This window comes from Chlorocebus sabaeus, chromosome X (genome assembly GCF_047675955.1).
Source record: "Chlorocebus sabaeus isolate Y175 chromosome X, mChlSab1.0.hap1, whole genome shotgun sequence".
Classification (NCBI taxonomy): Eukaryota; Metazoa; Chordata; class Mammalia; order Primates; family Cercopithecidae; genus Chlorocebus; species Chlorocebus sabaeus.
This window is the reverse complement of record NC_132933.1, coordinates 22,135,945-22,150,951: the sequence shown is the minus strand read 5'-3', so window position 1 is coordinate 22,150,951 and position 15,007 is coordinate 22,135,945. Positions and strand designations below refer to the sequence as shown.

General features: G+C 40.3%; 1 protein-coding gene and 1 long non-coding RNA gene across 4 annotated transcripts in view; both read right to left on the bottom strand.

Moving 5' to 3' along the window:
- Positions 1-520: 520 nt before the first annotated feature.
- Positions 521-15,007, bottom strand: part of LOC103232570 (uncharacterized) — a 113,277-nt gene continuing 98,790 nt past the window's right edge. For all 3 annotated transcript variants that reach the window (XR_012091908.1, XR_497196.3, XR_005237505.2), the window contains one exon: positions 521-908. This is a non-coding gene — a long non-coding RNA (uncharacterized lncRNA). The remainder of the gene's footprint in view (positions 909-15,007) is intronic.
- On the bottom strand, positions 5,958-6,514 carry LOC103232566 (small ribosomal subunit protein uS15-like). Its single transcript, XM_037989144.2, has one exon. It carries the CDS (start codon positions 6,478-6,480, stop codon positions 6,025-6,027), a length of 456 nt encoding a protein of 151 aa, XP_037845072.2. The 5' UTR covers positions 6,481-6,514; the 3' UTR covers positions 5,958-6,024.

Sequence of the window (15,007 nt, the reverse complement as noted above, 5' to 3'; positions counted from 1 at the left end):
GGTCCACTCCAGACCCTGTTTGCCTGGGTGTCAGCAGCAGAGGCTGCAGAAGATAGAATATTGCTGAACAGCGAGTGTACCTGTCTGATTCTTGCTTTGGAGGCTTCCTCTCAGGGGTGTACTCCACCCTGTGAGGTGTGGGGTGTCAGACTGCCCCTACTGGGGGATGTCTCCCAGTTAGGCTACTCAGGGGTCAGGGACCCACTTGAGCAGGCAGTCTGTCCCTTCTCAGATTTCAACCTCCGTGTTGGGAGATCCACTGCTCTCTTCAAAGCTGTCAGACAGAGTCGTTTGCGTCTGCAGAGGTTTCTGCTGCTTTTGTTGTTGTTTAGCTGTGCCCTGTCCCCAGAGGTGGAGTCTACAGAGACAGGCAGGTTTCCTTGAGCTGCTGTGAGCTCCACCCAGTTCGAGCTTCCCAGCGGCTTTGTTTACCTACTTAAGCCTCAGCAATGGCGGGCGCCCCTCCCCCAGCCTCGCTGCTGCCTTGCAGTTAGATGGCAGACTGCTGTGCTAGCAATGAAGGAGGCTCCGTGGGCGTGGGACCCTCCCGGCCAGGTGTGGGATATAATCTCCTGGTGTGCCTGTTTGCTTAAAGCGCAGTATTGGGGTGGGAGTTACCCAATTTTCCAGGTGTTGTGTGTCTCAGTTCCCCTGGCTAGGAAAAGGGATTCCCTTTCCCCTTGCGCTTCCCAAGTGAGGCAATGCCTCGCCCTGCTTCAGCTCTGGCTGGTCGGGCTGCAGCAGCTGACCAGCACCGATTGTCCGGCACTCCCTAGTGAGATGAACCCAGTACCTCAGTTGAAAATGCAGAAATCACCGGTCTTCTGTGTCGCTCGCGTTGGGAGTTGGAGACTGGATCTGTTCCTATTCGGCCATCTTGCTCCGCCCCCTGCAATTTTCTTTTAATTCTACGGGAAAGAAGAAATTATGGTTGGGATGGATGAAAAGGGACCACATACTGGTCCAGGAGGTAAAGTATCTTATTTTGCCAACTATTTGGGCATCTGTGTGCCCATTTTTGGTTTGGAAGATCTAAATTAATTTTGTTGCTCAAAAATCAACCTTACACACTTACCTCTTCCAAGATAGTGCCTGAGCCTAGGGGGAAGGTGCTTATATAGTTTTAGCAGTGGAGCATTAGCATTGAAAATAGATTGGGCCAGTGGGATTCTAAATAGTTTTAAATTTCAGCGATATTAAGCAGAGACAGAGCGAAAAAGTAACCTTTGCTTTTTTACCCAATTTTGCAAGCTATGTATCAAGTTAGTAATGTTTAAACAAAAGGGACTTAAGCCCTGCCTAGCTCTGACAATGGCAGGAAAAGAAAACTCATAGGTAACTAAACATTTATCTAGTAAGGCATAGAACAAATTATATTTAGATAGAGGAAACATTATTCAATGATTATTTATGCCTTTGTATATAGACCTGGTCCAGTGTCACATGAAAGCAGTTCATTTTGACTGTCATCTTCTCCAAGGTCTGAAGATGGAACTTTGGTCAACTTGAATTTGATGCCAGATATCAACGTTGACTGTTAAGATTTAGTAGGCATCAGGGTTCCCTTTCGGAAGAGATACATGTACCCAGGAGTCAAAGCCCTGCAACTTAACAGCACAAGGGTTAGTTAATAACATTTCATACAGGCCTTTTTTAAGTGGGGTTAGAGGGAGTCTCTCAACTGATGTCTAATTGTCAGGCTGGCGGTGGTGATACTGGAGTTTATGACTTGTTGGCAGCTGTGGAAAGATTCTATATCCTTAGGGTGATTAATTTTTATAGTTTTAATAAGCCTCCAGCAGTAAGTCCAAGTCAGAGACTTAATTTGGGATTTGATTTTGAGGATATTTGTCAAAAACGTTAAAAGTCTCAAAATATTTTATTAAAACAGAACCATATAATATTATAAAATAATAGTTAATCACTTAACAAGAGTCATAATCAAAAGACTTCAACAACAATATAGGAAGTTACACAAATATAAAAACATTAACCCTTTCTAAGTTTAGTTGTTTAAGTATTTTTTAAAAACCTAATTAATAAAACACAGGAATTATTTTGATAAAATGTAAAATCGCTGTTCCTTAGGCTAATCACCAAAAAAGTAAAACAACAACAACATAAAAGACCTATGGTAGCAATTATTTTTTCCTTATGGGAAGCTTATTTGAATAACCTGAAAGTTAAACCTGCATCCCAGGCTTTCTCAAAGAGAGAAAGGCTAAAAACCTCAGGGTACAGCAGAATTTGAACTTCTAAGATATCAATCTCAGAAATTTCAAGTTTGAAAATGGTCGCATAATTAAAAATTTAAAACTTCTTGCAATTTCATTGAGTAACTCAATATTTTAAGAAAATCTATTCTAACCAAGACTTTAGTTTTATATTAGTGTATTTTTAGTATCAAAGCACAATTTCTAGAAGGATGATTATAAATAATTTCCAGTATAGCCAACTTAATCACATACAAAATTTCTTTTATAAATTCTGTTTTTTATGAACCCTATTATGAATCACACATACTATTTATGATATGCTTGAACTTTCTGTTTTATTCTAGGACAAAATTTTATCATACAAGATTCTTTTTCACACAAAATTATTTTCCTTCTAAACTCTATTACCAAAAGTACTGCTTTTATAGCTATAGCTTTCTTTACATTTCTTTTACTTACTAGCTATCAGCTCATTTTACCTTGTTTCAAAGTAACCTTTGAATTAGACAAAAATTATTTTCCTTTTATTAGAAACACATTTTTATGTCTTATAATTTTTCTTATTTTCATCGGAATACACCTTTCTTTGGCATTTTTTTATATGTAGAATTATATATTCAATTCAATTTTTATTTTTAGTAACCTTAATTTTTTGTGAAGACCTAGAAAATAGGAAATCTTAAATTGTTTGTCACATGAGCATTTTATAGATGAAAACCATTTTATAATTAATTTGTTTGAAAATGTTTTTGTATATATAATCTTTTGAAACAATTGGACATGATCCAGATATTTAATAATTATCTCTTATTCAACTTAACATAACTTTAAGAGTTTAAAATTACAGGACAAGTTTATTTATAAACATTTATTCCATTGCATTTATTTGACTATTTATTTTTAATAGTTTACCTAGAGTACTTATGAAAACTGTGATGTCAGACAAAGCTAGTCATCATTTAAAGTTATTTCTCTGTTAACCAGTTTTATAGCCTGTAAATATCAGGTGTTTAACTAAGTATGAAATTTACAGTTAAATAAATGTTGGGGTTTTTTTTGTTTTTTGCTTTTTTGCTGATAACTCAGGATTTAGCTGTTTTCATTAGACCAACAATGTAAAATGCCTTATTTATCAAAAATTAAACAAAGATCATAGGTTTGGGGCTGAGTTTATACTTCCATATCCTTTGTGCCAAACTTTAACACCTTGTAAAATATCTGCAAGAGATAAACATAAAACCGCTTGACCAGTAAATCTAGACAAAATGTGTGCTGATAATTCAGAAGACATTTTTAAAGTAGGCTTATTTGTTAAAGATTTACTTAAGTCACATGAGCTGGAAAAGCATTGGGCTTATTTACTTAATTTATGAGTACTCCTTTACTGTAAAGCCAGTTTGGTACTTTGTGGCCACAACACATTAAAAAATGCATGTACATACACACAAACATACCTAAACACACATACACACACATAGAAACAAAGATCTTATAGCTTTTATTTCAGAACTCTAACCATGAGATAAATACAAACTCACCAGTTTGATAAAACGAAAGAAAAATAAATGGTTGAATGCAAACAGTGGTTTTAATCTCAACCCCAGTAGAAAAATAACAGCAGATTTAAAGCAGGCAGAAAAGAAAATAGAGAAATACACATAAAACTTCAAAAACTCTATAGTCGCAGGTCGACTTTTGACCTCTGAATTTTTCTTGATGTAATTTAGCCACAAGTTTAAAATGTGCACAAGAATAGACCATAATATGTAACCAACTGGAGTATTAGAAAACCTGGTATGCCTTCAAACTTTTCCATTTACACAAATGCTTGCAAGTAGAGGCATCGTAAAACCAAACAGCATGCCCAAAAGGGGGTCGTTATCTTTGTATTTCCTCATTCTTTGATTATTTGTTTCCCTTTTTTTTTTTAATTTTCTTTAAGGGAGGAACCAAACTGTAGTCTGCGTTTCAGTGGAGTGGAGCTGAGAAGTTCAGTCTCTCATTGATTTACACAAGGGACAGTTCAGTTTCTCAAGCAAATGCACAAACAAGCCAAGTAAGATTAATTGGAGAGAAAGAGGCAATGGAAAAGATCCTTCAGAATGCAACTCTGAATCAAAATTAAGATCCTGAACAACTTCCTAGGAAAAGAACCAGATCAGAATAAACCAGAGGACTGTCAACCGAGCAAGAGGTTCAGGGCTGAGGAGGACTTACCAGTTTCACTCAAGAAGAAGCTTGGAGTTGGGGGGCTTTCAATGGGCCCCTACTGGTACCTTAGTTCTGGGTTTGGGTGACTCTTTCAGGGTTCTGAGTCTTCTCTGAGGCCCCATATATAGGGTGCCAATTAATGTTGATTTAAAAAGTCAAACTGTAACATACGTAAAGAGGTTTATTCCAAGCCAAATATGAGTGACCACGGCCCAAGACATGGTCTCAAGAGGTCCTGAGAACATGTGCTCAAGGTGGTTGGGGTACAGCTTTCTTTTCTATGTTTTAGAGAGATATAAGACATCAATCAATACATGTGAGGTATACACTGGTTTGGTCCAGAAGGGCAGGACAACTTAAAGCAGGGGAAAGTGGGTGCTTACAGGTCAAAAGAGGATTCCAAGATTTTCTGATTGGCAATTGCTTGGAAGAGTTAAGTTATTTTCTAAAGACCTAGAATCAATTGAAAAGAATGTCTGGGTTAATATAAGGGGTTGTGGAGACCAAGGTTTTTATTACATAGATGAAGTCTCAAAAGTGGCTAGTCTTAGAGATAATAGATGGCAAATATTTTCTATTTAGACTTTTAAAAGGTGCTAGATTCTCAGTTAATCTCTTCAGGTTTGGGAAGGCCTGGAACAGGAAAGATCTACTTATGTTAATGAGATGCTTTACAGATGCAAATGTTTCCCAATGACTTTGCAGGGCCATTTCAAAATAGGGCAAAAAAAAATACTCTGGGGTAAAATACTTTTATTTCCATTTTTATCATGTGAAGTTATACTAGAGTCAGGTTGGAATTTGGTATCTTATTGCTACAAAGAGTCTATTTTGTTAGTGTTAGTGTTAAGATCTTTTTTTTTCTTTGTTTTTGTTTGTTTGTTTTGAGAGGTGGCCTCACTTTGTCACCCAGGCTGAAATGCAGTGGCACAATCTCAGCTCACTGCAACCTCTGCCTCCCAGGCTCAAGCGATTCTCCTGCCTCAGCCTCCCAAGTAGCTAGGACTAAGGTGTATGCCACCATGCCTGGCTAATTTTTGAATTTTTTGTAGAGACAGGGTTTCACCATGTTGCCCAGGCTGTTCTTGAACTCCTGACTTCAAGGGATACGCCCATCTCAGCCTCCCAAAGTGTTGACATTATAGGCATGGGCCACCTCACTGGGCCAAGATCTGTTTTAATGTTCATGCTGGTCAGTTATGCCTGGACTTCAAATGGGAGAGGGTATAATGAGGCATGTCTGACCACCTACTTCCTTCCCGTTATGGCCTTAATTAGTTTTTCAGGTTTCTTTGGAATCTCTTTGGCAGAAGTGGGGGATCCATTCAGTCAGTTGGGGGATTAGAATTGCAGTTTTTGGTCACAAAACTTGACCTTGAATGATATTTTATGAATATGAACCATTTTCTTTTTTATTATTATTATACTTTAAGTTTTGGGATACATGTGCAGACTGTGCAGATTTGTTGCTTAGGTATACACATGCCATGGTGATTTGCTGCACCCATCAACCTGCCATCTACATTAGGTATTTCTTCTATTTTTTGTTGTTGTTGTTGTTAAACAATCATTTTATTGCTTGAGTACACAGACAAATTTATGCAACCAGGGCAGAGGCTATAGATGATTCATATTTCCAATTGGGAGGAAGGACTCGCTTGGTCTTATAATATCGAGCCAAATGGTGAATCTGGCTCTCTATCAGAATCAGACGGAATTTAGCATCCTTATCCTTTCTGTTCCTCTCAAGATGCTTTCGAACAGCAACTGCTTTCTTAATTAAATGGTAGAGATGTTCAGGAAGATCAGGAGCAAGTCCCTTAGACTTAAGAATTCTTAAGATTTTATTGCCTGTCACAAAACGTACTTGTGCAACACCATGTGAATCTCTCAGGATCACACCGATTTGTGAAGGAGTCAGGCCCTTCTTGGCCAGTTTGTAAATCTGCTCCTTCACGTCGTCAGATGTCAACTTCAACCAAGTGGGGACGCTGTGTCGATAGGGCAAAGCCGACTGGGACAGGCCCTTCCCGGGAGCATGCATGCGACCCATGATGGCAGTGGTCAGGCAGTGAAAAGAGGTATTTCTTCTAATGCTATCGGGATAGCCCCTAGCCCCCAACCCCTGACAGGCCCCGATGTGTGATGTTCCCCTCCCTGTGTCCATGTGTTCTCATTGTTCAACTCCCACTTATGAGTGATAACATGTGGTGTTTGGTTTTCTGTTCCTGTGTTAGTTTGCTGAGAATGATAGTTTCCAGCTTCATCCATGTCCCTGCAAAAGACATGAATTCATCCTTTTTTGTGGCTGCATTGTATTCCATGGTATATATGTGCCACATTTTCTTTATCCAGTCTATCATTGATGGGCATTTGGGTTGGTTTCAAGTCTTTGCTATTGTGAACATTGCTGCAATAAACATATGTATATGTGTGCATGTGTCTTTATAGTAGAATGATTGATCATCCTTTGGGTATATATCCAGTAATGGGATTGCTGGGTCAAATGGAAATTCGGGTTCTAGATCCCTGAGGAATCAACACACTTTTCCACAATGGTTGAACTAACTTACACTCCCACCAACAGTGTAAAAGCATTCCTATTTCTCCACAACCTCTCCAGCATCTGTTGTTTCCTGACTTTTTAATGATCGCCAAATACCTAATACTTTTTAATGATTGCCCCAAGTACCTAATCCCAATGGTAATGGTATTAAGAGGTAAGGCCTATGGGAGGTGATTTGGTCATGAGGATCTGCCCTCATGAATGGGATTAGTGTCCTTAAAAAAGTGGCCTGAGGGAGCTCTTTTACTTCTACTACCATATGAAGACATAGCTAGAAGGTGCCAACTTTGAAGCAGAGACTGAGCCCTCATTGTACACCACATCTTCTGCCACCTTAATGTTCGAAATCCCTGACTTCAGGATTCTCAGTAAATTATGTTTTTAAAAATTACCCCGCCCAAGATACTTTGTTATAGCACCCTGAAAGAATCAAGGTAGAAATTGATAGCAGGAAGTGGGGTGCTGCTCTAACAAATACCTACAAATGTGGATGCAGCTTGGGAACTGGGTAATGGGTAGAGGCTGTAAGAATGCAAAGGATCAGGCTAGAAAAAGCCTATGTTTCTGTGAGCAGAGTGTTAAGAGTGATCTGGTTATGGCTCAGAAGAGGAGAGCTGTAAATAATGCCTTAATCTTCTTAGAGATTTCCTAAGAGATCATGAACAGAATTTTGGTAGAAATCTGGATGGTAAAGGCCATTCTGATGAAGTCTCAGGTGAAAATGAGAAATGTTATCAGAAACTGGAGGAAAAGTCATCCCTCTTATAAAGTGGCAAATAACCTGGCTGAACTGTGTATGTATCCTAGGGCTTTGTAGAAGGTAGTACTTGTGAGCAAAAAGTTGGTGAAATAAATATCTAAGCAAAGTGTTGAGGGTGTAGTATGGCCTCTCTTGAACGCTTGTAGTAAAATACAAGATAGAAACAAATTTAAAAGAATTTATAATCAAAAGGGAAGCAGAATGTAAAGATCTGGTAAATTCTCAGTGTGGCTATGTTGTAAAGAATTAATGAAAAAGCATGTTCAGAAGAGAATACTAAAGGTATGACCAAACCACCATTTGAGAAGAAGATTAGTAGGGATAGAAGGAAGCCAGATGCTATTCTGCATGACAGTAAGAGAATGACCCTAAAGGCATTTTAGAGACCATCCAGTCTGCCACTCACATCACAGGCTCAGAATACCAAACCTGGGGCGTAAAATGAGGTCAAAAGAGGGACCATGGGCACCCAAGGAACCTCAATGTTTGCTGCCCTGAACTACCTCAAGTCTCCACTCCCTGCATTCTGGCACAGCATTTTCCAGCTTCCTCTCTCATCAGATGTGTCTCAAGTGGGCCCAGATGTGGTTCAGGCCACCACTCTAAAGTGCACAGGCAGTAAAAATCTTGGCAGCATCAACACAGTGCCATCTTCACAGGAGCACAGAGCAAATGAGCTGTAGGGACATGGCTACCTCCACCTATATTACTAAGAGTACCCCAGAGAGCTGCAGGGCATGGACAAAGATGTCCCACAGAGACAGGACTACAATAAAGAGCCACCATTAGGCCAGGCGCGGTGGCTTACGCCTGTAATCCCAGCACTTTGGGAGGCCGAGATGGGCGGATCATGAGGTCAGGAGATCGAGACCATCCTGGCCAACACGGTGAAGCCCCGTCTACTAACAATACAAAAAATTAGCTAGGCGTGGTGGCGGGCGCCTGTAGTCCCAGCTACTGAGGAGGCTGAGGCAGGAGAATGGCCTGAACCTTGGAGGTGGAGCTTGCAGTGAGCTGAGATTGCGCCACTGCACTCCAGCCTGGGGGAAAGAGCGAGACTCCATCTCAAAAAAAAAAAGGGCCACCATTGGGGCAATGCCTATTAAAGCCATGGAGGAACCACCACAAAGGCAAAGTCTGGTAAAACCATGAGGGCATGGCCATCCCAGAGACCCCAGAATGGTAGAGCCACCAGCGTGCAACTCCAGCCTAGGAGAGCCACAAACACAAGACTCCAACACATGAGCACTGTGGCATGGGCTATGCACAGAAAAGTCATTGGGGGCCCAATCCTCATCCAAGTGTGTCTGAAAGGCACGACACTGAGTCAAAGAAGATTCTTCTCCAGGCTTAAGGTTTAATATTGCTTGTACTTTTGGGTTTTGGACTTGCTTAAAACATACTACCCCTTTTTCTTTCTTCTCTCTCCCTTATGGAATGGGAATTTCTAACTTATGCCTGTCCCACCAAGCTTTTTTGGAAACACAAAACTCGTTTAACTTCAAAGGCTCAGAGTAGAAGGGGAATTTGGCTCAGAATGAATGATACTTTGAGTCTCACCCAAATCTAATGTAGATGATATTTAGATGAGACTTTGGACTTTAAACTTTTGAGTTGCTGCAGAAACAGGTTAAGAATTTGGGGGCTATCAGGATAGAATGAATATATTTTGCATGTGGGAAAGACACAAATTTGGGTGGCCCAAGGGTGGGAAGATATGTTGTAAAAGTCTGTATCCCCAAAAATTTATATGTTGAAACCTAACCCCCAAGGTGATATTATTAAGAGATGTAGCCTTTGGAAGCTGATTAGATAATGGAGGGTCAGTCATACTGAATGGGATTAGTTCCCTAATAAAACAGACCTGAGAGAGCTTGTCACCTCTCCTGCCATGTGAACACATAGCTAGAAGGTACCATTTTTGAAGCAGAGAGTGAGTCTTCAACAATGAATGTGCTGAGGACTTGATCTTGGACTTCCCAGACACCAGAAATGTGAGCAGTAAGTTTTATTATTTATAAAATATTATAAATTACCTAGCTATGGTATTTTGCTATAGCAGCCTGAATGGACTAAGACAAGGCTGACATATTTTATTGTTAATTTCAAAGAATCTGCTTAATATTCATTGATTATTGATTTTTGGCTTTCTATTCCAGTGACTTCACTTTCAAAATGTTTGACTCAATTTTTCTCACTTGTTTGGATTATTTGTTTATTAACATTTGGTAAGATTAGCTCTTTTCTGTCTTATTACCTTAATTTTCAAAACTGTTTTATGTAACACTTAGTTGAGCTTATGATAATAAATAAATAAATAAATAAATAAGCGTTTTAATAAAGTCATTAATGGATAAAGGCTTTCCTCTGAGAAAAGTATCTGCAGACATAATAGGATTTGACTTGATGTATTTTGCCTTTAATTATTCTCTGGATATTATGTAAGTTCCTTTCTATTTCCTATTTGAGTAAAAGAGAATCTTAAACATGTTTAGTTTATTAATTTCAGATTAGATAAGATTTTGGTAACATTTGTTTACTTCCAAATTTATTGAACAGACAAATGATATGGATGGCTAAATCTCTACTACTTTAATATATTAAATGATTTTGTGCCAAATGACTGATAAACCTATTAAAAGTTCTCATTCTCGCCGGGCGCAGTGGCTCACACCTATAATCCCAGCACTTTAGGAGGCCAAGGTGGGCGGGTCACTTGAGGTTGAGAGTTCAAGACCAGCCTGGCCAACATGGCAAAACCCCATCTCTACTAAAAAATACCAAAATTAGCCAGCGTGGTGGCAGGCACCTGTAATCTCACCTACTTGGGAGGTTGAGGCAGGAGAATCGCTTGAACCTGGGAGGTTGGAGGTTGCAGTGAGCCAAGATCAGGCCACAGCACTCCAGCCTGGGCAACAGTGCAGAACCAGAAGTCCGTCTCAAAAAAAAAAAAAATCTCGTTCTCTAATTGTGAGATGTAAGGTGCTTTATTTAATATGTAAATTGTGTTTATTGATTGAATAATTCAGTTCTTTATGTCTTTTACAAGAATCTAAAGACTGATTTATGCATAAATCAAGAGAATCAGAAGTATTAAATTTAATCAGTGCTTATTATGACATGGTCCATTTATATCAGTGCTTTTCTTTTTGAGAGTATTTTCTTATTTTCTGAATCCATTTATAAATAAAAGGTATCTTCTACTAAAAAAAAAAAAACCCATAGTAACACGGATCAATAAATAATAAAGATCAAAGCAGAACTAAACAAAATAGAGATGAAAAACCAACACGAAGGATCAACAAAATGAAAACTTGATTCTTTAAAAATATGAACAAAACTGCCAGGTGAGATGGCTCACTCCTGTAATCCCAGCACTTCGGGAGGCCGAGGCGGGTGGATCACTTGAGGTCAGGAGTTCGAGACCAGCCTGGCCAAAATGGTGAAATCCCATCTCTACTAGAAACAGAAAAACTAGCTGGGCATGGCGGTGCACGCCTGTAAACTCAGCTACTAGGGAGACTGAGGCACGATAACCGCTTGAACCCAGGAGGTGGAGGTTGCAGTAAGCCAAGATCACACCACCGCACTCCAGCCTGGGTGAGATATATACATACACACACACACACACACATATATACATATACATATGTGTGTATATATATATGAATGTATATTTATATATGTATATATATGAATGTATATTTACATATGTATATGAAACTGATAAACCACCAGCTAGACTAACCAAGAAAAGAACAGACCCAAATAAACAAAATCAGAAATGGTAAAGGAGAGATTACCACTGATACCACAGAAATGCAAGAGATCATCAGAGAGTATTACGAACGACTATACACTAACGAACTGGAAAACCGAGAATATGCAGTCTATATATACACAATGGAATACTTTTCAGCCATTAAAAAAATGAAATCATGTATTTGCAGCAACATGGATGGAAGTGAAGATCGTTATGTTAAGTAAAATAAGCCGGATACAGAAAGGAAAATCTAGCTCTCATTCATCTGTAGGAGCTAAAATACCTGTTGGCATGGAGGTGGAGCATGGAATGACAGACACCAGAGGCAGGGAAGGGTGTATTTGCAGGAGGGCAGTGGGGCTGAAGAGAGTTGGTTAATGAGTAGAAACATATAGTTAGAAAAAATAAGTTCTAAACTTTGATAGAAGAGTAGGGTGAATATAATTAACAACTTTCTGTAGTTTTTTTTTTTTTTTTTTTTTTTTTTGAGACGGAGTCTCGCTCTGTCGCCCAGGTTGGAGTGCAGTGGCCGGATCTCAGCTCACTGCAAGCTCCGCCTCCCGGGTTTACGCCATTCTCCTGCCTCAGCCTCCCCAGTAGCTGGGACTACAGGCGCCCGCCACCTCGCCCGGCTAGTTTTTTTTGTGTGTGTTTTTTTAGTAGAGACGGGGTTTCACCATGTTAGCCAGGATGGTCTCGATCTCCTGACCTCGTGATCCGCCCGTCTCGGCCTCCCAAAGTGCTGGGATTACAGGCTTGAGCCACCGCGCCCGGCCATGTAGTTTTAAAATAGCTGGAAGAAAGGACTTGAAATGTACCCAACACATAGAAATGACAAATACTTTGTTGATAGGTAACTTAAATATCATGAATTGATCATTACATATTGTATGCATGTAACAAAATTTCACATGTACCCTTAAATATATACAAATATAATGTATCAAAAAATTTAAAATAGGAAATTAAGAAAATAAACTAAAAAGCTTAAAATATGGAAAGAGTAAAAAGCCGTTTAATAGTATTGAAAAGTGCTTCTGTTGAAATCTTAAATGAGATCCACGGCAAGCATACATTACTTTTTCTTTTTTTTTTTTTTTTTTTTTTTAAGTGTCTGTTATGGAAGGAGAGTATAGAAATGTGTTACTCTCTGTAAGGCAATTTCTGTAATATACGAATTATCCCTAACTACCTCTATTGCTATGCTTAGAAAAGTATTGTGGCAAGCCAATTCTCCCTGACAATCACACAGACAGGCCTGCATGACAGTCACACAGGCAGGCCTGCATAGCACCTCAGTTACACCGACAAATTTCTACAGAGCTGCCTTAATATTGAGCAAATAGGTAAACCAAGGGAAATCACTGCCCAGACATCAAAGCTAGAAATGAAACATATGGTCAAGGCCGGGCGCGGTGGATCACGCCTGTAATCCCAGCACTTTGGGAGGCCAAGGCCGGCAGATCACCTGAGGTCGCGAGTTTGAGACCAGCCTGACCAACATGGAGAAACCCTGACTTTACTAAAAATACAAAATTAGCCGGGCATGGTGGCACATGCCTGTAATCCCAGCTACTCGGGAGGCTGAGGCAGGAGAATCGCTTGAATCCAGGAGGCGAAGGTTGCCATGAGCCAGGATCACGCCATGGCACTCCAGCCTGGGCAACAAGAGCGAAACTTCGTCTCAAAAAAACAAAAGAAAAGAAAGAAACACATGGTCAACAGGAACCTTGCACCGGCTTCTCCCTAACCTGGAGCAAGCCAAAATGGAGACAGTCTTACATTCCTAGTGCCAGGACCCATCTCGGGTCAACGAAATCTGAGACGATTCAAGGTAACGGAGGCTCTCCGGACCAAGCTGTAAAGGAGATAAGATAGAAATAATCATTCCAGTACCACAGTAGACAGACTTTGAAGGTACTGGGGTCCTTTTTAATTGGACTTAGCAAGCATTTTTATTTATTTGTTTATTTATTTATTTATTTATTTTTGCCTCTGACATTCTAGTTAAAGCAAAATTAGTTACCAATGAACATAGGCGAATGCTATACTGCAGTAGGCACATAACCCCAACCTATTTAAGTACTAAGAAAATTGTAACACTTTGAGTTGCTCTGGTGGAATTATCTCCAGCCTTCTTCCTGTATCCAGTTACAGCAATAAATTCCCGTCTTTCCTAGTTTGCCTGTTTTTCCGTACTAGGCCTCTAGAAAATGCAGCAGGCCCGGCTTCGTTCCTGTAACAGGAGTAACTCCCAAACAAGTATTAGTGTAGGACTGAAAATAAACGCAGAATATCTTGAGTCTCAAAGGAAAATAGGGTGGCTAGAGAGGCCTTTCTCTAAGTCTTGAACTTCCAGCATTTTATTCTCTCTCTTAAGCTTGGATACTTCACACTTATCCTTTCAGGTAGAAAATCTGATACTATGGGAAAGTACTGGATATAAAATGTTGAGCAGAACTGCACAGATTGCATATAATGAAAGCAGAATTCCATAGACAAGGTAAGGTGTCAATTTAATTTCTGAAAGAACAATATTCCTGATGAGGGTGGGTGGTTTTAGGTCTCAGTTTGATTTCATATGGAAAACAAAAGCGAAAGTTGAGTAGTACGACAAGGTTGCCCCCAAACTGGGCAAAACATAAGGCAGCCATGTTTGCTGGAGTTTTTTCAGACACGAGGGGCGGGAGAAGAGGGAGCTAGGCAGCGCTTCTTGGCGTATCTGGAGCACTACTGCCATCGTGAGGACGGAGTTTCATGAACCCCTACGCCATTACACTGTTCTCGAGAACAGCGTTCTTCTCTGTTGCGGAAGGTCTGATCTGTGGGGAGATGGAAGAGGTGTGGGCTCCAGGCTAGGTCTTCTTGCCTTCTCCTCTAAGACCCTAAGAACAGAGTTGGACATTGGCGGTATCTTGGTGTAGAACGTGTAGAGTGAGTGTTTGGAGTGAACCAGCCCCTGCCAGGCGGTCCTGGCACAGGAAGTCGTGGGGCGGGGCCTCGGTTCCTCGTCTGGGCAGGACTGCAGGAACCCACTCAAAGACAAATGAAGGCTCTTGTGGGCATCTGTCTCCTGTTCCTGCCCCTTGAACCAACAGGCAGGAGGTTTTCACATCTTGCTACGGGTCTTTGGGTCTCTTGCGGCATCAGTATCCTCGCACAATGAACAGCGTTCTTCCAGAGGAAGTTTACAGGATTTGCTATTAGAACCTTCACTCTCCAGGTTCTATACCAAGGTACCGCCAATGCTCAGGTCTCTTTTAAAGCCTCAGATGAGACTAAGCAAGGATTCCCAGCATGAAGGCGAAGCCTCTTCCACCTCTTACCAGACCACACCTGCCCCAACAAGTAGTCCTCACTAGAACGCTGTAATGGCTTAGGGTATCGTTAAACAACATCCTCACGATGGCAGTAGAGCTCCAGATATGTCAAAAAGACTTACCTTGGATTCCTCTGCTCCCGCCCTTCTTGTGTGAAAAAACGCCACCCAT